Below are 24,236 nucleotides of genomic sequence, written 5' to 3' on the forward strand. Positions count from 1 at the left end.
GGGGCTCCCTGCCACGAAGGCTCTTGCACCGAGCAACACGTGTAAGCCCACTCTCCAGCTTTTACTTGGCACCACCTCAGGCCTTGCTCCCTTGCAGCTTCTTCTCTGAGGCATCTTCAAAGCCATGGCAGGGGCCGCTGCTCAGCAACAGGGAAGCAGCATGGGCACGCAGGGGTCACCCCAGCTGCACACGGCAGCTCTGCCCATTTATTCGTGCTCCCACCTCCCCTAGCTTGAGGCCCCCGACACTACGTGTTTTGTTAGGAGGAATGCAGGGGATCGAGCTGTGCTGGCGAGGCCCTCAGGCCCCAACACTTGAGGGCCGCTCCCGCCGGGCCTGGCACTCGAGGGGACCCGGAAAGCTGCCGCCACGCTCGCCCCCTTCCTCGCGTGAACAAGCAGCGCCGCCCCACAGGCCCCCAGCCCTCCTGGGCAGAGCTGAGGTCGGTCAGGCCCCACCGCCCCGGGGCAGCCACACGCGGGCCCGTCCCTCCCCTCCCAGAGGGCGGCCCCACTGCAGACCCGCCGCGGCGGCCCTTCCTCTGCCCTCGCCGCCCCTCTTGGCACAGACTAACGACGGCGCAGCCGCCCTACTAGAATAGCCGCCCCCCCCCCCCCCCTTCCCTCCGCCCCCTTAAGGCAGCGGGGAGCCCCCCTTAGCGACTACGCCAGGAGCGCAGAACGCCCCTTAGCAACCAGCTAGGCCGCAGCATCCCCGGCCTTTCCCAGCAGCCGCGGCCGCTTCCCCCCCGCCCTTCCACCGGGAAGGCCGCGCTTACAGGTCGGTGCCGAGCTGGGTGAAGCCGGAGTTGAGGCAGCCGCGGGCTATGCGCCTCCAGAGGAGATCGCGGCTACTGAGGAAGCGCAGGCGGCGGCAGACCTGGCCCAGGCGGCCCAAGGCCTGCGCGTCCAGGTAGGAGCAGATGAGGAGCAGCAGCTCCTCGGGTAAGGCCCAGAGCGGGGAGCGGGGGGAGGAGGAGGGGGAGGAGGCGGCCCGGGATCCCCCCTCCGCCTGGGGGGATCGGGGGCTGCCCTTCCTCCCCATGGAGCAGCAGCTCCTGCCCCTCCTGCCTGGGAGCCGGAGCTGCTGCTGCCCGGGGGAGGCCAAGCCATGGACGGGGGCAGCCGCTCCCCAGTCACATGGGGCAGGAGCTGCCGCCTGTCACTCCCCCCCTCCGGGGGAGGAGGCGACTACCGGGACAGGAGGGAGCACCGGGCCGCCAAGCCCACCCTCGTTAGCGAATTAATTCATTAACGGGAGCCGCAGGGACTCCCCCTGTGCAACTGCTCCCCCCCCACCCCCCGCGGCTCGGCGCACGGGTCCGGGTTCTTCCGAGCTGGGATTAGTAACATCACCTGATCCACATACTCAGTAATAATGTGAATAATTAATGGTGGGGACGGTGATCCCAGGTAACCAGAGCATCTGCTCCACCACCTGGAGCAACCCCAGCTAGGCACTGAACCCCTGCAAAGGAAGGTGAACAGCAAGGTGATTAATGCACATTAATTATCCTTGAGCAGGGTCAGGGGCACCTGTCACCCACGAAGTGACAGCAGGGGTCATCTGGTGCTGCACAGCAGTTTTCAACACTCCCAAATTCCTGGGCCACATAAAAGAAGGGGTCTTCCCCACATGAGAGCAGGCCCTGCTACAGTGTATTTAAGACCAGCTTCTCCCAGGGACCCTTTGGTGCAGTCCATTCCCCCTACCAGGTCTCCACGGAAAACTGCTCACACTGCACACGTGTGTGTACATATATACAAGCACACCGCCACGAAAGAACAGCTCATAATAACTGAGTCATTGTTGCCATCCACAGGAGCCTAGAGTACTGACAACACAGAAGGATCCTGGTCCAAAATGGCAAAGTAGCCCTCCACAGTCTGTGGAGAAGGAAAATATGAGTCTAGTGTTGTGTTATTCTTTCTTATAGTATTTTCCACTCTAGAGAAGCCTGAAATGCTTGGGGAAATTTCTCCCTCAAATAATAGATAAATTATAAGAAGTTCATCATCTGCCTAGAATGCTTTGAACAGGTATCACTTACCCACCACAGTCAACATCTCCTTTTGCACAGAGGAGTAGGAAAGTAAATTTCAACATATAATGATGTTACCATAGCATACAGGCCTTTAGACAGTACTTGCATCCTGTTCCAGGAGGTCATCTTGTCTGTGTAATCTCAAGCACTCGAATATTCACATGGCTAAATCACCAACTCTGGAAGCCTTGTATTTGAGAGGTTCAGAACTGCTGGCTGAGGAACTGTCTGGTCGATATACACCAATTTTCAATACAACCTGGAAGTCAGGAAAGTTCCAGAAGGCAGCAAATATTTTATCAGCAGTTATAATGAGTGAATCAGATGGCCCAAGTAATTAAAAATCTCTCAACCTAAGTTCAAGATCAGGTGAAATAACAGCACATTTGGTACAGGGCTTAAGTTGCCATTTGAAAGGGAGGTAATATAACAAATTTTGCTTAACATGAGATTATGGAAACTTGGTGTGAATGCAGTTTTATATCAGTATCTTTTTGATGACATTAAACTTAGCTCTTTTGTAATAGACTTCGGCAATGTCTGAAACATTAAATTTGTTAAAATCTGAATGACTTCTCCATCTTAAATTGTTATTGTAAAGGCAGATTTATTAATAAATTGGTCTCCCTCCACTAGGATCCCACAGAGACAGATTGTGGACCCTACATTATTTAATATTTTACTAGTAACCTGAAAAAGTTCTGAAATCACTATTAGCAAAGTTTTGTAGAAGGCACAAAGCATGGGGCAAGAGGCAAAGGATACATACGGCTGCATAACCCTATGTTATGTTTAGGCATAGTCAAATCGTATGTATTCCAATCAAGACAAATGTAAAGTCTCACATCTAGGAACAAAGAATGTAGGTCACACTGAAAGGATGTAACTCTATACTGCAAAGCTGCAATTCCGTAAAGACTTCATTAAGATGAATAATCAGCTGAACGTGAGCTCCTTCTGCACCAAAGGGCTAGTGCTGTCCTGGGAAACAAACAAGAGCTGGGAAGTTCTTTTACCTCTGGTTTTGACTCTGTTGTGACTGCTTTGGAAATAATTTGTCCAGCCAACATTTCAAGAAGGATGTTGAAAAACTAGAGGGGTTTCAAAGAAGAGTAGTAAGAATGATTACAGGACTGTCAAACACGTTATATAGTAAGACTCAAAGTGCTCAGTCTATTTGGCTTTCTAAAGAGAAGGTTAAGGTGTGAGGTGATCATACCTTCTGAGCACTGAAACAAGAAGAAAAGTCTGGCAATACCAGGATCTTCAATTTAGCAGACAAAGAGATAAGATCTCTTGACAGAAGGTGATGGGAAGCAAATTCATAAATAAAGCATGCTTTTGTAGTGAAGAAAATTAGCTGTTGAAACAGCTTCTCAAGATTTATGGTAGATTCACCATTATTGGATTTTAAAAAAAAAAAACGATACCTGTTGTTTTTTTTTTCTCTTAGAGAGCCTGGCTAGACCACAACTACTAAAACTTAAACCAGGAATTGATCTGGCATGTCCTAACTCTAGATATCAGACTGAGACAGTCAAAGGGGCCACTTCTGGTTTTAGACTCTTGTTACTGTACAGAGGCTACATCTGCACGGTGTATGTCTCCCTGCACTACATGATGCCGATATTTCAGTGTACAGTAGTCTCCAGTCTCTGGTCGTGCCACTTGACCAAGGAAACTACTTGGTGCAGTCCAGAAGGAGTTTGGGTGCAAAGTAGAACATGCAGCGTGACCCTCTGGGATACCAGCAGCAAGGTGTGGACAAGTGCACCTGCAGAAGCGGGACCTTAGTGCTTTTCAATTTGTGATCCAAGATATAAACAACTATGAAATATTTGGCTAAGATGAGACATGCATTTGCATGCAGTAATTGTGGAGAGGGACAAATATGCTCCAAACAAGGGACACTGAATAATATGAAGAAAAAATTATGATACGTTGCTCTTAAATGTAGCATTGTTTTCTAGTATGGATAACTGCCTTACGGCATAGTAACAATAATTATTCTTTGCCCAAAACAGATATCATCTGTTATTTTCTTTGGATTTTTTTAAGAGAAATGGACCTGCAACTGCTTACACTTGTTCTCAGGCATGGTTTCAGCTCCTGTGACTGCTGAGGAGCTGACAAAGCTGTGCATCACAAGCTAAGAACCCAATGACACTAGTCTTCCCAGCAATGCCCAAGTAAGTGCATATGTAGGTGTCTGCAGGAGCAAGAACCAAGGCAGATTCTGAACCATTGTTCGTACTCTAATAAAGAACTCAATGCAGGTGCTCAGTGCAGTATAATCATAAAGTCAGTGATGTATCCTTCCCAAATCTTACAGTCAAAGATCCGCGTCCTTTCACGGCCCAGGACTACTCTGAACCTCTAGAAAATGGGGTAGGGTTCTGTGCTGAAGTAACAGACCGTTCCGGCATCATGGCTTGTAAGGTTTATAAGCTAAAAATTGCAGGACTTATACCTGTAAAGCTTGTGCTTTAACAAAACAAGTTAAGGAAATCCAGCTTGGAAGAAACACCATTTCAATACTTGCCAGTCAATTTTTTTTCTGCTGTCTTCAAGGGGTTTTATTATTTGCAGTGCCCTCAAATACACCTTTCCAGCTAAAGACACAATCATGTGGACAGCTCTTTGTTTTGTTTTTCCTTCCAACCAATGCTTTTGTGTATTTCTGAAACTTAAGACACCTCCTCTGCTACTACAGTACTTATCTGTAACACCATCGCTTTGAGGGATTAAAGCAGGTTACTTGTTACACACTTAGATCAAGAGTTATCTGAGTAGAAAGTCTATCCTGTTAGGGTTGGCGGAATCTGGTTTTGATCTTGAGTTGTTTTGATTTTCTCTGAGAGCAAGTAACATGTTATTTTAACTTCTGAATAAGGTGTGCTACCTGACTGTGTCTCTTCTGTTTTGCAGAAAGGATTAGAAACCTCCACGGAACTTGCACTCTATTAAAGCAGAGTGCTCACCATTGAGAACCAAGGAGCTGAATTGTTTTCAGATTATATGTGTGTGTGTGTGTCTTTCCCACATCAAAGACTTTGATGGAAGCTGTTCACGCTATTGTCAGGAATGCAGGGATTGGCACAAAGGTGATTAGCAAAATTGCTTTTCTGCAAGAGAAGCACAAAAATTATCAAAGGATTAAAGAGGATAAAATTAAAAGGTTATGCTGAATTTGGGGGTAAATTTTCTCCTTTTTATCCCAAATTATACATATTGATTTGGTTTTACCTATAAAAGGTCTGCCAGAGAAATCAGAATTAGAAGCTATTTGGTATGGGTTCTGTTAAAGGGTGAGGAAAAAACTTCCCTTATAAATAATCCCAACAGATCCTATTCTGTATGCTTCCAAATCACATCTACAAGGAGCTTTTAATGAGTACTAAGAGCACCCAGCCAGCAGCCATCTCTACAACATTTTCAGCAGCCACAGGATTGGGACCCCTGGTCATAATTATGCGGAAAATTATTAAACAATTCCATAAATTATTTTGTCATCAGTGATGCTGTTTGTTTACTTTTCTCACTACTCTCTGCTGACAAAGATACTAAACTGAGGGGATAGCTTTCATTATCTACTTGCTGGGCACATGCAATGCTTTTGTATTTTGATCAGCAGCTGAGCTGCTTGAATGGTTTGGAAAAAAAAGGCAATAAAAATGGATTCTCAAATATTTTAGTGTATCAAAATGAACAGCCAAGCCTTCCAGAAGCTCTCTTGCTTGGCATAACTGCAGTGCAATAAAAAAATGTATCACCTCCCATAGCCAGCAGAATTGTCTCATCTTGCTGGTTCAGACTCTGTTTATTGTTCATTTTATTTTGAACAGTCCTCCATTATTTGCCAAGTACCAGTCATATACCTATTTCTTGTCTTTGCATTTTGAGTTTTGTTTGTTTGTTTTACTAATCCGTTATTTTCTGGAAGTCACCCAGAATATTTTATTTGTTTTTAACCTCATTTATCAAAGTATTATCTAAAGCATCTGTTCAGAAAATGTTCATTTTAACTGTTTTCCCAACAATGACCTTCTTCCTCCCCCCCAGGCCACATCAAGTTGTCACTCACCAGACAGCTGTGGAATTTGGAATCATTCCTTTTAAATGCTTTACAATTCCAAATGGTAGATTTCTAATGGCACAATATGATTACCACAAAGATCTTTAAATTTCCCAATCCTCCAGGCTTCAAAGGCTGGACCGTCCTTGATCTCCTGAAGGAATGCTTTTGAATCTTGTTCTTTTATAGGGGCTACCTATGAAGATATTCTAGGGGCTTTTTCCTTTCATACTTGGAGCCTGAGGAACTAAACATTCAAATACCCACTGGCTTCTTTGAGAGTAAGATCAAGACTTACAAAGTTGTTTCTAGAGATTTTCAGCTCAGTTTTCATTAATTCCATAGGTTGTTCCAAAACTTTTTGGAGTGTTTGTAAAGCAATGTAAGAGTATCCTTGGTGTAGCAGTAGCAGTGACTATGATACTGTTTTATCCTGCATCTGCCTTCCACCTACATGGCTCCTTCATGCAGTTCCTAGCCTGACATGAGCAAGTCTGACAGCGTCCTGACTCATTGTGTGCCTGTGGGTACAAAGGGGTCCCTTGCTCTTATAGGATGCTCCACTGTCATATCACTCACAGTGTAACAATTTGCTCAAGAAAAGTGAGCAAGCCTAATCCTACAAGCAGTTTTGGGTCTGCCTTGACCAGGCAACCAAGGCAGAGACCAATTACCTGCAACACTTACAAATCTGCAGAATTACTAGAGTTCTAGGCTTCCTTCTTCTCTTCCCTACAGCCAGAGGCAACATTGCAGTACTAGTCCTTTCCTTCACAATAGGATTTCTCAGTCAGGAGTCTGCCATTTTTTATTTCTCACCGGTTAATTCTCTTTTATCACTGAAATAAAGAATTCATCAATGTGAAGTTAAGAGATTTATAGTGCAACAACAGGAATCCAGTTGGTGCTAGAAACAGCCTTTATTTCTATTCAGTTCAGCTTATGTCAAGCCATAAGGTAAATTTTACCCTGTATTCTCTTACTAATGAAGCACATGTGTATTAAAAAAAATGTAGAGTTAAGGTGTTGCCCTGGCCATATGCTGTAGGTCCTTGTCATGTAGCAGAGCACCACGCAAATGCAGGGTCCCACCTAGAAGATTCACCTGTAGGTTTGGGGCCTTAGGCTGTAAATCCCTTGGGGAAAGCACCACACTTTCTATGCCACTACAGTACCTCACATGGCATGACCTCTGCTGTGACTACAGGCTCTCAGGTATTATTATAAGGAGCAACTAATGTTCTGTCACCGCAGTAACTGTATGTTTAGATTTCCTGTATTGCTAATACATGTGATTTTTAAATAGTCCTTAGCCTAACCTCAGGTTTTGTGACGAGAACAACAAACTGCAGGAACAACTAATTACTAACCCAGTTTATGGGTCAGGGAACAGGCCTTAGATCCTCATTTACACAGGTTTCTTATGATCATGTAAGCCCTACCTCTCCGAGACTATTTTTGTTTGTTTGTTTAAATCAGTTAAAAAAAAAATCCCACGTCCCAAAATAGAGAATGTTTTCCTTTGGAACTGGAAGCAAACACACTTGATGGCTTTAACATCTGCTGGACAATGCATGGATGGGTGGTGGGCACCTCACACGGTTTTGTGACAAACACATGTGCGTACAGCGTGTCAGATTATAAATCCAAGAATAGAGAGTCATTAAAACCTCCCTTCTCTAGCCCACCTGCCATGAAAATAGGCCTTTCACTCTATCTATTTAAACTGAAAATGCGTATTTGGAAGGAAAATGCCAACTTTCCAGGGATTCAAGTCAAAATGTCCCTCCAGTAAAGGGGGTCTGTCAATTGAACATAAATTGATCCATTGTCTGTCTCCCATCAGGACCCACAAGCCACCCCATGCACATACGCTTCTACTCTTGCTAGAAACCGAGACCTCACAGTCCAAGACCATCACAGTGACATTTGCATCTGTCATTGGCTTGATTTGAAACTCTGCATTACTTTCAAATACCTTTTCTACTTTTGCAACCTGTTAGTGCCTGGTGCAATTTTGGGTGCAAATTCCAGTGAGATTAGCTTGCTACCCAGCAGTGCACAAGCCCTCTCAGCTCCACCATGAGTGCAAAGCTTTCTGCTCTTGGAAGGGAGGAAGGGAGAAAGAGCTATTTGCACTCTGGTGCCACAAGTAATAAATTCAGTCCTATTCTTTCTCTTTTCCTCCAGGCTTGCAGATGACTTACCATTATTAGTGTGTATGAATGATTAGGAGCATTATATTGAAATTCATTTCAAAGGACAGAACAGCCAGGCTGTGCAAGATGCCTGTAACCCTGCAGAGGAGAAAGGGCTTCCAACTTACAGACATCAGTTGTGACTCTTGAAATGGAATTTACTAATGTGTGATGACTGACAAATCACAATGCTTTTCATAGATTATTCTCCTTACCTGTAACTGTGATTCTTTATTTAGACACTGTGAGCTTTGTAACACAGTCTGAACCTTATAGCTGCATTAGTAATGCTAGGAAGAGAATAGCTTTTTAAAAGGGATAAAGCCCACAGTGCTTTTTCCCATTGCTTCTCTCTCTTTCCATGCACACAAACTTACAAATGTGCTTTTTTTTTTTTTTTTTAGCATGAACCTCTGCACAACCAGTGAAGCCATCCACTTGCTTATTTTCTGTTGCCCGCCCTGAAGTGCAAGGTCCATTTGCTGCGTGGGTGCCCTAGCAGGTGTTTGGATGTGCAGGTGTGTGCACAGGCAAAGTCCCGAGCGCAAGCACAGACAAAGGTTCGAATACCAGGGCCTTTCAGCCTGAACCTGACACTGCCACTTTAAAACCAGAGACATGGACATCAAAGTTTTCCACTCCCCAGAAGGAATGGACTATTTTGCACCCTTCCAAATGATGTCTCTCATCTCTCTGCCTTTCCTACAGGCTTCTCTCTCTCTCTCACACACACACACATTTTCTAATACCATCCCTCCCTCTCCACTTCAAACCATGGGAAAAACCTAGGAAAAGAAGCTTGCCGACTATGGGACCGTTTCACTGCATTGTGTTTTCCAGCTAGACCTGAACAGACTGAAATCAATTCAGCTCTCTCTCACTCGCTCTTTCCCTCCCTCTCCCATGTCTTTTTTTGTTTCTCTTAGATCGTGCTCCCTGCCTTAAGAAAGCCGCGTTTAGTTATATCCATCCCCATAGCAATCAAGTGACCAGTGTTTTTTTATTGCTTGTAAAAACACAGTATCTTTTTCATGGGAGTCAGGTTCTTCTTTGGTTTGAAATGCCCAGTGAGCAGTGGCAACAACCTGCAGAATCTTTGATCAATTCTCACATATCCATTTGAAGTATCTTTAGTGGACCCATCAAAAGAAAGGGGCTTGGTAATTAATATTTTAATATAGTGTACCAGCCTCTTCTCATTGTGTTATTTGCAAGAGGCCTGATTTAACAGAAGCATGCAGAAATACCTGTGTCTGATCTGAATTGCTATGTGCTCTAAAAAATATACATTATTAAAGCTGAAGTCCAGCTGTTGCTATATTAATATCCTCTGTTTTTTATTTGCTCCTACCTTTTGGAAGGTTTCAGTTTTCATTCTGAAATTTTCCAGGCTTGCTCCCAATACCGAGGTTATAACTGCAGGGTAAGAGCCAGAGGAGAATGCAAGAAGCTTCACTGGAAATTTGAACAGGCGAGATTCAGTACAGCAGAGCCAGCAGCCCAAAGAAGGCAGAAGTGTCACTTAAATTTTGATTGTACCACCTGTTGACAAAGGGACAGAATTAAGATGTGCGTGCACCCTGACTTTTATGCCTTCCAGCCTTCGCAATAGTTAATCACACAGTTAGTATTCCCTTAATGTAGTTTTTTTCTTTCCCTGAGTTGTCCAGATGTGAGGTTGCTGTAAACAACAGTTTCACTGCATTTAACAGAATTATGCCGCTTTACATCAAAACAGGGTATCGCCCAAGGACAGCACAAAAATTACCCACCTGGCCTATCCAGAACTTCCATAATAAAGAAAACCCAGCAACCAAGACTAACCACAAAACAGAAATGTCCAGTAAAAGCCAAACACCACCACTGCAAAACAGTTTAAGTGAGAAAAGTAAAGGTGTTGCAAAGTTGCAGGTAATCACCACCACCTAGCAAGCTGTAGCCTCAGGGGGGATTTTATAGCTTGCACTAAAAAAGATCAACACTCCCCCAGCAAACTGGACTTGCAGAGTCCAGCCATAAGATAATGGCATGCCAAGAGCAGCTTTCATGTAGCCCCAGTTGACCACAAAATGGTGAGGTCTTGATATACTTTAACAATAGATCAAAACCAGCACTGCAGAAACCCACTCACCATGTACAAGGCATTCAGTTCAGGTCATGTCATCCATCACTTGGTCCCGGGTGGCATACATCGCATTTAAGAAACGAATTGTCACCTTCTGTGCTACCTGCAGTTTCCAGCGGAAGGCTGGAGCAATCCTAAATACAAGCCATTGCACTAAAACCTGCCTTCCAGATTGACACACTCTAAGCCAGTTGTCTGTCTGTCTGCCGTTGCGTGCTGAGCATCTGTGAAGGTGAAGCAGAGCAGTTGGGTGCTCAGTACCACTGGAAAAGTAATTTTATTTAGGTGCCTAAATACAGATTTCAGTGTCTAGCTTCTGAATCTTATCACTGCACATGCTGTAACTCACCTGCCTTTTGCACTACTTTGCTGCAATACGAGCTTTAATACTACAATTCAAAATTACTCCCAAACAGTGCAGCACAGCATGAGCTGGTTTTCTTCTACCACCTCAAATCCACTGGTAGTATCAGGTAATTACCTTGCAGCTTAAACTACCTGACATTTGTAACTGGTATCTCCTAAGTATCTTTATTTTGACGGAACCCAGAATGTGGCCTAATTATTTTCAGCCAGCTGCACAACTTTTCAGAGCCAATTTTCAGGAGAAGAGGTGATTAATTATGATCCTGGTTTTGTGCAATACAGACTTTTAGGTAAAGGAATTGAAGAGCTCAGCTGTTCAGTTCAGCAACAATTTCATTTGGTTTATACATGTCAGTATTGCGTGTGTGTTTATAAATATTCTCTGTATTTAATAAACATTGTATTGTGTTAAATGCAGTTTACCAAGTATTTTTCCTATAAATTAATATATGCTGAGAAACATACAGTATGAGAGATTCTATACAAAATTGGAGAAAAGGGCAAATAAAATATTGTACAATGAGGAAATCCTAGATGATAATAGGTATTTCTCTTAGAACATAAATGAAGGTGGCTAGATTTAGTTATCTGTCCTTCCAGGCACCTCCTGATTAGTGTGCTTAACCATACAAACATAATGGTATCCTGGAAGCTTTAGTGCTGCTTTTTTTTTTTTTTCTGAGAAAAACAACACTGTGATAAAAAGAGAAAAAAGATAAAATAAAAACCAAAACACTTAAACATGGAGCAAAACTATGGTGTATTGTCATTGTTGTGGGTGTATTTTCAGGAGCAGTTTTCCCAAGAGCTCATTCTCTTACATGCTATGATTTCTTCTGACTGTTCTGACTCCTTATTTTATATAATACAAGATACAATCTGAATATAAACTTTTTCAAACACTTTTAGGTGCTGAAACTGCCTGGCAGCTCTAGTTGCCCACTTCCAGGACTGCTGAACTTTTCTAGCTTGCAAATAATTGTCATGATTGTGTGTAAATGCCATCTCTTGGGACTCCTGTGATAGATAGTGTAGGAATGCAATTCCCCCTGGAAGTAGCCAAGAGGGATCCACTTCCCTGCACATCTTAAAACATTATTTGGGGAAAAACTCTTTCTCTCCATCCAGGCTCTCAATTATGTCCCTGAAAATCCTGAGAAGAGGGTTGAAAACAGGGTACACTCTCCAAGAAACAAAAAATATGAAGGTTAACAAGGGAACGGGGAAGAATAAAGACATTTTCCCACTCATACAGACAGATGGACGAGAATAGTCTTCTGAGCAATCTGAACTTTGTACTGGAGCACAGTGGCAGCAGACAAACATCATATTAGAAAGGCAAAGGAGAGAACTACAGTGAGAAAGCAGAGAAATGGTGTTGAGACACTTTCGGGGGGGGTAATGCTTCGTTGGGCCAAGTGACCTTTTCCCATCCAGCAATTTCTTCTGTCCCAGTGCAGAATGACAATGGGAGCCCCATGGCAGTGCAATCTGACATCTACCTCTACACCGAAAGAGATTCAACTAGACCGTGCTGCACTGCTGCGGCCATGGGATGCTGTGAAACAAACCAGACCCAAGTTTCCAACTTGCCCTCTTTTCTGTTGTTGTTGTTATTGCTGTTTGTTTCCATTCACCCCCTTTTATTCTCCATTTTTTTTCTGTCTTGACTCTGATGGGGGCTCTTTTTGTGCAAAACAAGCCCTTCTGATCTCTTTGAAAGGCCAGCCCTTGTCATTCTTCCAGATCATCATTGTATGACATGTTTTTATATCAGACTGACAAAGGAGCTATTTGATCAGGGGGTATGGTGTGTGATTGTAAGAAATTCAGCTAGCCGGTGGCAACCATTGTTCCCCAAAGCGGCTCCCTGACCCCATTCTATTCAAGGAAAAACTCCCTTGGAGTGGCCTCTATTCATTGAGTAACACCAGTCCACAGTCTCACTCCAGGAGTATGCTCAATTCAGAGGTGTGTCACCGATATTGCCCATCAACTAGCCTTTAACTCTTTCATCAGCATTAGGTTTCCAACACAACAGCTGTTATCATAGGATGAGCTGGGGGGGTGGGGAGGTTTGTGATGCATTCCAGCTCATTGGAGCTCTCCTTATCTTGGAGAAATTTAACCTTCCTTTCAAAAGTTGCCTTGGAAAATATCCATCTGCTGCTTTCCGCAGAGTGCAGCCCGAGTCATCTGCCTTCCCATCCCTGTGACCTGAAATATCCCAGTTTGTTACTCAGGTTCTAAAACAAGTATCTCCATGCTTGCTCAGACTAATAAGGGTCTTTGCATTTATTTAAATGGTCTTTGGATTTGGCCTAAGATGTTCTGTGATCTTCCTGCATCCCAGTGACACAACCTTCCCTCTCCCAAATAATCTTGTACCCATGCGCACATCCATGGCATCAGTGTGACTACAGCTGGGACTCATCTGTTGCCCTAGGAGACATTTCATCTCACATTATCAGCAGAGAAAAGTTGGGGCATTCCCACGAGCTCCAGGAAGGAGCTCCACTAAAACTGCTCCTGCTTCCTTGAATGGGGGCCTCCATGCACTAACACAGAGCCTCCAAAACACAGGGAAATCAGTGCAAAAGCTCCCACTAGGTTTAAGAAGCTGTGGATCAGGCCCACAGTCCTGTGTGTGCAGTGGTTATAGAGAAAGCAACCAGAATGGGGTTGCACTCAGGAGTGGATGAGTTTGGCACCACAGCGATTGATGGTTTTGAACGCTATTGGGAGAACTGTCTAGATGACAGGATTAAAACTATCTAGCCCCGTACAAATGCAGGTACACAGGTTTCTTACTGTGCCTTGGGGAAGTCTCCAAAGCTAATTAAACTCAGTTCATCCATTTTAGCATGGGTCTGCTGCATCTTTCAGTGAAAAAATTTTCCCCATGCAATGAGCGCGTCCACTGACTCTTGCAGGCCATCCATCTTTTGACATGGTTGCAGTGTCCCAGGAGTAGAGTTACTTGCAGGATCCCCTGGTGAACCATTAGCTGGCTTCCCTGGTTGGAAACACAGCCCTGCTTTTAGCATCACCACTAGACCTCCTCCACCTTCTGCAGCCTTCCTCCACCTGCAAGTATCCTGCTCGGGCTTTGGTACCACCTTGATAGCGGCTATCTCCGGGATCGGGATTTGTTAATAAACTCGGGCTCCCTCTGCTGGGACAGAGCACAAAATACGGGGGGGGGGTCCGCCTGCAAGACAGGGTTACTTCACTACTGGGCCCTTGGCTTTTTTTCCCATGACATTTCCGTAGATGTCATGATGAACCCTGCATTTTTCTCCACTGGGTGATAACAATGGAATAAACAAGAATGCTTTGCACTGCAGCATCCTTCATACCATGCTCCAAAACCTCTGGGAAACTTGCATTAAACTTCCAGTGACCTGTGAGGTGATTTGGCACCATCTCCGTTTTACACAGGGGGCAGGAGGGGCTCAGGTGGCCGAGCAGTTGTTCCATGTCATGAGCTGAAATGCGTGGCCCTCTCCTCTGTCCATTGAGACACGTATATTCCCACACCACAGTGCTGGATTTAACCCTTCTGGGAACAGTCCTTTAAAATGTTTCTGCCACAGACCTTCTCTCCACCACAGGAAAGTTTTTGCATCAACCTCAGATGACCACAAAAGTTGCAGCACATTGGGGAAACCCTCTCCTCCCCTCTCACAAGAGTGTGCTCAGCAGCAGGACCCAGTTGTGTGCACAGAAAACTGATTCTTGGGAGGCTGTGTCTGCACAGCCATCTCTGCATCACAAGTAGAAGGCAATTCTCTGCTTCACACTCACCATGCTAAGCTGCCACACTGTGATTTAAAGCATGAGGGAAAGATTCAGGTGCAGACCTGCTAGCCAAGCATTCCCAGTGTGCAGAGGTGTAACATCCCTGAGTAAAATCAGTTAGCATGGCAAAGAACTGCATTAACTGAGGCTGCTAGGATAAAGCAAGAAAAGGAAAATGTGGGTTAAATCTCAGGAAAAAGGTCCAGGCAAGTACGAAACCTGCTAGGAAAGAGAAGCAAAGCCAGTCCTTGAGTAGAACAGACAAAGCTGCAGAGAAGACACTTCAGGGAGACCTTCCCAGTGGGTCTAGGACTCTTCCCATCTGCTGCCTATGAATTCAGCATGCTACATTATCTCTATGACCTTTAATCCACCCCTAGTTACTGTGCAGAATGTTACTGCATCAACGTTTTTTCCAACAAAAACTGCAGTGTAGATTGAATTAAATGCATTTCCTCAGCAAAGCTGCTGCCTTCATCGCTCACGTCTGTGCTTCCTGCCCAGAGATCACTGCAGAGGGTAAGCAGGCTGGTCTGGATGCTCTAGTTTTAAGGAAGGTCAGACATTTCCCTAGCAGCTCCATACAGGCCAAATCAGTCAAGGAGACCTGTTGCCTTCCATGACAGCAATGACAGCTCTCACCAGTGATTTGGGCACCGAGCTTGCAGCTAAGTCCACAGTACTGTCCTGCAACATCCTGACATTCACCCTGCTGCCTCCAGCCTCATGTAGGGCTGAACCTTCTCTGCTTAAGCTGTTGGCAGAGGTATAGATTCACTGCTTTGATGGAGAAAGATTTACTTCCCCACAACCTGTGTCCCTGAAACAACAACAGCAGCAAACAACTTCAGAGTTCCTACCTCCATAGGGACCACCTATAGGTTTAAAGCAGCCACGCAGGACGGTTTCTGGGTATGAGGGCTCTGTACTATGTTGACAACTCTCCTCTCTCCTGCCCCGAGTTCTTCATGCCCCGCTGACACCTACCCTGCCTTCTGCCTATCTGACCGCTCTTTGGGCTTCTTGTGGCTTTTTGTATCGTGACCACTTACCAGGTGGTCGGCTTCAAACAACGTCTCCAAATGTGCTTCACCTAATAGCAACAGCACTGCATCCCCTGCATAAAAACCAGCAAGGGAGCCCGCCTGGGAATAAATCAGCACACTCAGAGCTTTCCTGTACAGACAGCAACCAGGAAGGCCAGACCGCTAAGTACCAATGGGTTTGGTGCACAGTACCTGTGATGCTGCCTAGACAGCAGAGCAGAGTCTGATCTTGGTGTCTGACATCTCCCTCGAGAATTCAGTGGAGCTCCTCCGGACCATGCATCAGGACAGGGTACAGTCAGGTCAGCCCAGCTCGCCGTGCCACGAGGCGCACCCAGCTCTGGGGTGGAGCAGGCAGCAGAGGAGCAGTGAGCAGTGGGTGCTCCCCAGCATTCTAGCCATGAAATAGCTGCCCGTTCCACTGGGGCTTTGCCTCACTGGCAATTCTCTAAGTGAGGGTCCCTGAAGCAGTCCATTAGGCGTTCATTTGGTCTCAATAGCAGAGGCTGCATATTTGTCACTTCTGGGTGCCTTCAAGGTGACAGTAGGACTAGAAGCCCGATGGGCTTCACTGACTGTTTGGCTCTAGCTTCCCTCTCATCCCCACTGACATTCATTCCCAGGAAATGTAATTTAGGGAGCACAGGGGCGGGACCCACAGCCCCACCTCCCCGCTCCACTGGTAGGAACTGGTCCCAGCTGCCTGGCAGAGAGGGCTCCTCTACCTTCTTCTGCCTTTCCAGCTGGGACTTACCTATGCTCCTGCCTGCTTTGTCCCCTCTGCTGTTTATCCCTTTGCTTACATCACTAGGAGAGCCTTCCACACCGTAGGTAGCAAATACAAAAGAAATGCCTCATCCCCACCACGTGTAAGGTGATCCCACATCACAGCACTGAGGGTTTGTCCAAAATCCCAGCTCACAGAGCCTCACCATCAGGGCAAAAATCTCAGCTGTGATTTTCTCTTCCCTGTACGGAAGTTTCTCATCCTCACTGATGCTTAAGGCAAGCTGGCACCCCCAGGGAGCCCCAGACTTGATTTGGGGATCCCTGGCTGGTGGCGGGAGTGCCTGGGACCATAGTGACCTGGGGGCTGCTATATCCCACCACACCAGCTGGCAGCATGGCCCATGGGGAGGCCACCTCCACGTCATACCGTAACACCCTGGTGCTCAGCCTCAGGCCAGGAACAATACATCTCCTTCTTGTGAGGCAGTTGGAGGGGAGCGTTGGTGGAGAACAGGTGGCTGCTGTGGCCAAGACAGTCATCAAGCGCAAGTCATCCCCTTGCACCGGTGTCAAGTGCAAAGCGAACCCACGGCTCTGCAGGGGGAGGTGGTGAAACCCTCAGCTCCTTGCAATGATCGGTCTGAGAGGGAGTGAAGTGCGGACACTTCTCGGGGCCCCACGACAGATGCTGCAAGGACTCGACATGTGTCAGCAACCACCACTCTCCCCTCTCAGTCCCCCCTGTGCTTTAGGGGCAGGGGATGCCCCTTTACCAGCCAGCAGCAATTAGTAGGAAATAGCTTTTCTTATAATTAACCAGGTTGTGATAGCAGTGGGATTTGGGTCAGTGTGGCAGGTGCTACATGTACTGCCACAAGCCACAGCCCTAGCCTTGGGAATCTGCAGTTTCCACAGAACCTTTCCCCTTCCTGCCCGGTTGTGCCCGCTCCATCTTTTGGTCACACCTCGGCAGCTGCTGTAGGACAGTGACCAGATCTTGAAACAGATTCTGCCAAAACCCTTGGTTATATGAAAACCTCTGCAACCACTGCCATCACTGTGCTGGCTCAGTGTAGGAGAATTGGAGATATGGACATTGATAATAATTAGGTCAAACCAACCTCTATTCACTTTTGAACTTATCCAGAGCAATTCTAGTGAAGTCAGAGGAATGACTGTGACTTTACCCATCACAACTGAGGGCAAAAATAGCTCAGACTTCACCAACTGAATATTTGAATGACCAGAGATGGAGCCCTCCTGGGCAAGCACAAGACTCAGGATTTCAGGATTCATTATAAAATAAATGCTATATCTGCTTTAGAGATGTGCTGTAGCCTTTGCAGCAGGAAACAAGGGACAAGAGACTGTAACCATGCCGTAGATGCATCTCCTGCAGGGACCATCCATGCCTCTCTTCTTCAAAACAGACTGGAGTTACAGTGGTCCCAACTGAATGAGGGTTGCATCTCCACAGTCAGTTTCAATTGCTCTGCAAGTCCCTGCAAGAACATCTTGGAAAACACTAGCCCTGAGCAGAGAGACTCCAGTGGGTGGTCACTGCATCATTTCTCCTCCCAAGATCCTGGACATAAGCAAGCCAATGCTGGACTCCATCGCCAGATGCTGTGGCCAAAACACTTGGCTGCACTTCACAAGAGATATTGACAGATGGGAATCAGCTTTAAAAATCCCTACAAGAGCTTGGAAAGACCTGGAAAACCCATTTGCAGTGCCTGCAGAAGCTTGGTCCGGTTGGATGGCACTGTAAACTGAAAGAAAAGAGTACAAGGTCAAGTGTCGTGAGTTGAAGTTAGGCAATTTTGAACCAAAAATACCAAATAATACTGAAATACGGAGTCCCTGCAGGATATCCTTCATTCCTGCCTTTTCCTTAAATGAGGACTATGGCTTTCACGCAGAAGGCACTGAGCAGGATCTTCTCATCTGAGTACTGCAGAAGACTGGGATGGACATTCAGATTAATCCCCATGACCTTGAAATCTGCTCGTGTACAAAAGCAGGTTCCTACCAGTCAGGACACGGGACAGAGTCCAACCTTCCATTGAAGTTGAGGAATCGGACGTGAGGTTTAGAAAAAGATCAGTTTTGTGGTTTTATACTTCATTTATAGCTTAGATTATTGCATATATACATTGCTTCCCCCCTTGGATCACTTCCATACTTTTTCTTGGCCTCTTGCAGATTGATTCAGCTGATTCACGGCTCTGCCAGGATTTCTTTCAGATCTTAATCTTTCTGTACACCAATCCCCCCCACTCCTCCTTTAAAATGAGGCCATGCCACTTGCTTTCAGCTCCAGCTGGGAGCTCCTCAGGGCCCACCTTGTGTCTGCACAGAACATCGGCTGCTGCGGCACAAAATATAAGGAGGAACAAGGATGTGAGGCTTTGGCAAAATAGCCGTGGAGGGTATGTGCCACTTCTCTTGCTGAATTCTCTGCTGAGGGTTTGGCTCCACTTGCGTTGGCTGCTGAAAGTTAAACCAGCCTGATGATGATGATGATGGAGCATTTTTGATGTCTAAAAAAAGCCCCCAACATAACCAACTGTTTCTGTTTATAACTGACCTTCACTGTTATACAGAAAATGACTAAGCAGCCAGAGTTCACCCAGCTCCAGCAGGTGAGAGGCATCACCACCTCCTGGAAGGATGCATTTAGAAACAGCTGAGGGGGAATGAGATACTCAGAAGATGTACAGACCAGAATTGCTGTATTCAGCCCAGTTAAACACACAAGCTGCAAATAAAACATTTGTTCACGGACCTGATGAGTGGGAAAACTGGGTTGTCAGGTCTCCTGCTTACCCCAGACTTCTCATTTTTTCCCTTTGTGAGAATCAGTTTCTCCTTGTATAGACCAGAGGGACAAGCCCTGATCAACCCCCTGGGGTGCAGGACTTGCTGCACATGCACTGCCCAGCACATGGGAAACCCAGCTGCAACCCAGCCTCTCCAGGCTCCTCAATAAGGGTGGCAAGATAATCCCAACACGGGACAGAGCAGAGCTACTTTTAGTAGGTATTTGGCAAAATAAGCAACTTGGTCTTGTTTGCACAAGGACAACTAATGCAGATAATTACAGAAAACATGTGCTGTGCTGAGGGACGTACTGATAGGAGTCCAGGATGACCACACCTCCTGTGAAAGGGCAACAAAAGCATGGCGCTGTGGGGAACCAGATCTGCACTTGAAGGAACCTTGAGAAATCTCTGAAACATCTACATTGATCTCAGGTGCCCATGTCCTGCTGAAAGGCACCAGGACCCAGCTTCAGAAACAGAGCTCAGGTTGCAGTGCCAAGGCCCTGGCAGGACCACAGGTCCCCGAGTTCCCTCAAAAGCACGAGGACCATGGTGTTGTACGCTGAGCCACTCGCTCCTCTCCCTGCACTGCTCTGCTGCCCAGCATCACTGGAGTTTACATTTCACAAGGTCAACCTCTGCAGCGCGTCCTCTGCATTTTCAAAGTCTTTCCCGAACAGGTGGCTGTCTCCCTCCTCCCTGTACATGCTACAGCTTGAATCGGTCACTTTGATCAGGGGGAAAATATCCTGGGGGAAAAAGCCCTTGATGTAGCACCAGCAATGTGTTCAAACCAACCTAGTGCACACCAGAGAAACAGGACCTGAAAGAGCAGAGGGAAATGGATGAAATCCTGACCAGTAATCTTAAACAAAACCCTGTCTGAACCCTGGGACTCAAAGAATATTTTACAGCTTTCATAGAGATCCTCACATCTGTAGATGAGTTTGCATTGCCTACCAGCAGACACAGGTCTGTGTCCCAGGCTGCTCCTGAGGCATCCCCAGGCTTGCATACGCTGGCAGGAGCTGCTCTCCCCATACAAGCTCCTGGCTAGTTTTGCAGATGGAAATGGCCCAGGTGACTTATGGAAACATCTGAATATTCAAACTAGACAAACTAATAATTTCAAGTTTGCTGGCTGGAAGAGCAGCTGTGGAAGAGAGCTGGACACAGAGCAGTTCCCCTCAATGAGGGCTTTGAATGCCATGGTGCTCCACAAGTACGAGTGGTTGCCCTACAAATAGTGGCAGCTGCCTACCTGGAGCATGGGGCAGTGGCAGCCCTGGTCTGCTGGCTGCCAGTTCACCCTAACGCAACCCAACCACCCATGCTTTAATCAAAATGGATAAAATTCCTGGTCATCACCTTGCCTGCTCTACTGGTATGGGACAGCTCAAATGTTTGTCTGAGCCAGCTGCGTTCACAAAGTCTTGGCTTAATTGGTGTTTTGTGAAACAGGTTGGCTCCTCCACTACAGCCCCAACTGCTGAGAAATCAATCATTACCAGCAGTTAGCTGTTTGATGGTTAACAGCCTGAACCCAAGCCAAACTGGTTGTTAATTGGGCTAACAACTGATTTCAAGGGGTTGTTTTGCAGGGCCCAACACTCCCAGCAATTGACTTGGAGTTGTAACTAGCAGCCGGGCAGCAATTAACAGAGCTGAGGGAAATTCACAGGCCGTTACCAAAGGGCCAGCTCCCAGCTGGGCATCTGCTTCTCACGGGATGATGGGGAGCACAGCCACATCCCAGGGCCTGAGCAGGCAAGTACAGCCAGTGCTCAAGGTCCCATTTCACATCTCATCAGCCAAAATTTTCCTATCAATTTACGGTCTGGGTCTCATCACCCTGCACTTCAGCTACTCCAGCAGCTTTTGGGGGGATATTGTGATTGGAGTTTTTCTCATGTTTGCTATGAACTTCCACAGGCACACCTTCCAGCCCTCCTTCAACTCCCTTCCCAGGACTTTTTTTCTGCTGGGGTAGCAACTAGACCTGTGGTTAGATCGGTCTTGCCAGTTTATGCCACCTGCCACAGCCAACCATATGAAACAGAGTGTCTTTGGTACAAGGGCTGCTACTCTGTGAGCAGCTTATAAAAGAGGAGACTCCAGCCACCAAGATGTGCTACTACAGCAGAAAGAGTTGACAAAAATTATCACAGCAAGAGTTTTTACTTCTGCTGATATAAAAGCTTTAAGAGGGGAAAAAAAAAAAACAAAAACAAAAAAACCAAACAAACCCAAAACTATTAACCATATTGGCAGGAGAAACCAGCCCAGGAAGCAAGGACACTTTGTAGCGCCATGATCATGGCTGAAATGAGTTAATTCACAGCTGAACAAAGGATTTAAACAGGATCTGGAGCATAGATCAGGCACCCACCAAACTGGGGAAGCTCTAGCATCCTGTTTCCAGTCCACAACTACCAACAGCACAAGCTTAGCAAAGAGGTAGCGGCTAGAGTGGTTCTTCCCAACATAACCAAGCCTCCCCCAGGCTCCAAGCTAGGATTTTGCAATCACAGATTATATTTTGGTCAACACATCTGTCCTGGAAGGAACTTCCAGTTACATACTGTTCTGGCTACAGCCACTATGAACATAGAAGAGATGCTATAAGTCACATGAAGCCCAAGAGCCCTCTGCTCCTAGTACAGCCAATCTAAAGTGTGTTTAATTGCTGAGTAGCCTGGGCCATTAATCAGGTAATCTGGAGTAATGGCTGTAATCTTCAGCCCATCCACATGAGCCCTCTCTCACCCTCTATCTGATGGGGCACAGGGCCAGTGGGTGGCCAAGAAGCTTTAATAGAGTCCCACACCAGTTTCATGCTGACTTTGTCTCAGAAATGCTGCATGCTTCCCTTAACTGGGTCCCAAATATGCCTCAAACATCTCCCAAGAGCTCCTCTGATGCAGCAAGCCACAGCTGCCATGTCTCCCATAGCCCATGGGTTATCAACACCAAAGGACACAGATTGCACATCCTCACTCCAGGAGGAAGGCAAACAGAAAACTTGGCCATCAAAGGTGTTCTGCTGCAAAGCCACAGCAGCCACCCTAAACTTCTTACCCCAATCCTGGAGGGCAGCTTCTGGCTACAACCCCAAAGCAGAACATAGCTGCAGCTCCCTGAGACCCTGCCCTGAAGGAGATTTCCAGGAGAAAGGTTGGGGGTGGCCCCATTTCTAGGGGAGAGCTGTTACAGCTGTGGGTGTGCATGGGGAGGGGGCAGAGACACTGCAGATGGGAAGAGGGGTGGTAATGAGGAGCAGATGTGTAGGTGCTTGGAAGCATCCCAGGTGCTACAGAAGTGCTAAATGTTATTATCATGGCCAGGGAACCAGCCGTGAAAACCCACAGTACTCCACATCCCCTCACTCTGCACCTTCTCCAGGATCTGGAGCCAACTCTCTCCATTAGCCCCAGGAAAATGGAAGCCAACCTGGAGGCACCTTCAGCTGCAGCCATGACAGGGACGCTATGGTCAGAGGGACTGTGAAGAAAGGAGAGGAGCACAAAGACCAAAGCTCAACAAGAGAGTTGGGTCTGGTCCACATGTGGCCAGGGTTTTGTGTCCTGTCACAGTGTGATGCAGTCCCCCAACATATGCAATTCAGTAGCAGTGTGGAAAGAGCGTGAGACTCATTTTATGGCCACCCTGCCCAAAGTTATCCATCTCATGAGCTCCTGGCCCCACAGAGTCATCCCCTTGGGACAGCACTGAGATCATTTCTGCTCAGCCTTGAGCCTCCCTCAAGGATGCTCCTGTGGCACTTGGACCCATAGTCAGGGCTTGCTGGTACCAAACAGGGTGTGGAGCAGTGCTGAGCCCTTCCCAGTGGCAGGATGCAGCCCACCAACAAGCCAGTTTGATTTGGAGTGGCTGTGTGAGAGCAGAAATATGGGATCCCCCACTGAGACCCTGAGCATCCCCGTTTCTAGCTATAAACCCCCTTCCAAGGAGGGGTCTTTAGAGAGCGGGGCTGAGATGATCCACAAGCCGCGGCTGTCCCCCGCCCCCTCCCCAAGAGGAATTGCTCTCACACAAATGAAATGTGTGTAATTAATGGGCAGGGGGCTGGACAGGTCCGAGATGAAAGCGTTTCCTGGACTTGTCCTTCATTTGCATGGTATCAGAAGCTGTTCAGAAGGTGTGACTTTTCCCACAGGGAGCCCTCAGCTCGGTGGCACAATAAAGCCAGGACTTCTTACCCAGAATTAATTAAAGGAGGGGGGAGGGGGATGGCAGGGAGATGTTTGAAAGCTGAGCCTGATGCAATAAACAAACACCCCGGTCCTCCCCCCAAGCTGGGGCATGCCCAAAGGGGCCTGGGCAAGCCCCAACCCTGCCACAGCATCACACAGCCCACCCCACTGGGTGGGCACCCTTCTCTGAGCAGACCCGTGGAAAAGTTGTAAAGTGAGAGAAGGAGTGGGAGCGGAGACAACATGTGCCAAAAGGTCTGGGGCTTGGTGGATCAAGCCCTGAGGCAGTCCCTACTTGGACAGCACGGATCCCTTTTCTCACCACTTCAATTTATTCCTGCCCATCTACTGTTTCTCTGCCAGTCACATTTATCCCGAAAACAGTTCTTCTCCCTGCCTGGTGTTGCCCTGGTGTGTTCACTCCACATTGACTTCTTACCCTGTGTTGGCTGGCTGGACCAGCTGGGCTTTCCAGTCTTGTCTCACAAGGCAGACTCTCCCAAACATCGTTCAGCTCCAGCCTCGTTGCGGTGTCCAGATGGCACTGCACGGCAAAGTCCTGTACAGGTAGGGACACACGTGCACCGCTGCTTGGAGCTCAGGACAGAGCACCCATCCCTGCACCAACAGCCAGGGCAGGACGGCTCCTCTCCTGCTTCATCTACCACCTCCCTCCAACCAGCCCATGGCAGCGAGGGGACTGTAGGGTGACACTGGGAGTGGTGGTGCTAGGGACAAGCATATCTGTGTCACAAGGACTGTGCTAGATGGGAGCAGGGGGTATCTGCCCCAAAAATTCATGCTAACAGCAT

At 46.9% G+C, this 24,236-nt stretch overlaps 1 protein-coding gene and 1 long non-coding RNA gene across 5 annotated transcripts in view; one reads left to right on the forward strand and one right to left on the reverse strand.

Moving 5' to 3' along the window:
- Positions 1 to 1,292, reverse strand: part of FBXW4 (F-box and WD repeat domain containing 4) — a 63,077-nt gene extending 61,785 nt beyond the window's left edge. For 2 of the 4 annotated variants that reach the window (XR_004407384.2, XM_032995154.2), the window contains exon 1: positions 780 to 1,290. Coding sequence is in view for 3 of the 4 variants with exons in the window: in XM_032995154.2 (XP_032851045.1) it covers positions 780 to 1,045 (266 nt within the window). In the remaining variant the exon portion in view is untranslated. Of the gene's footprint in view, positions 1 to 779 lie in introns of all 4 variants that reach the window. The other 2 variants (XM_032995173.2, XM_032995165.2) reach the window with 1 other exon arrangement.
- LOC116962146 lies at positions 803 to 11,222 on the forward strand. Its single transcript, XR_004407392.2, has 2 exons — positions 803 to 913; positions 8,723 to 11,222. It is a non-coding gene; the product is annotated as an uncharacterized LOC116962146 (long non-coding RNA).
- The last annotated feature ends 13,014 nt before the right edge of the window (positions 11,223 to 24,236 follow it).

The sequence above is a fragment of the Tyto alba genome, unplaced genomic scaffold (assembly GCF_018691265.1).
Source record: "Tyto alba isolate M040663 unplaced genomic scaffold, T.alba_DEE_v4.0 Super-Scaffold_1, whole genome shotgun sequence".
NCBI lineage: Eukaryota > Metazoa > Chordata > Aves > Strigiformes > Tytonidae > Tyto > Tyto alba.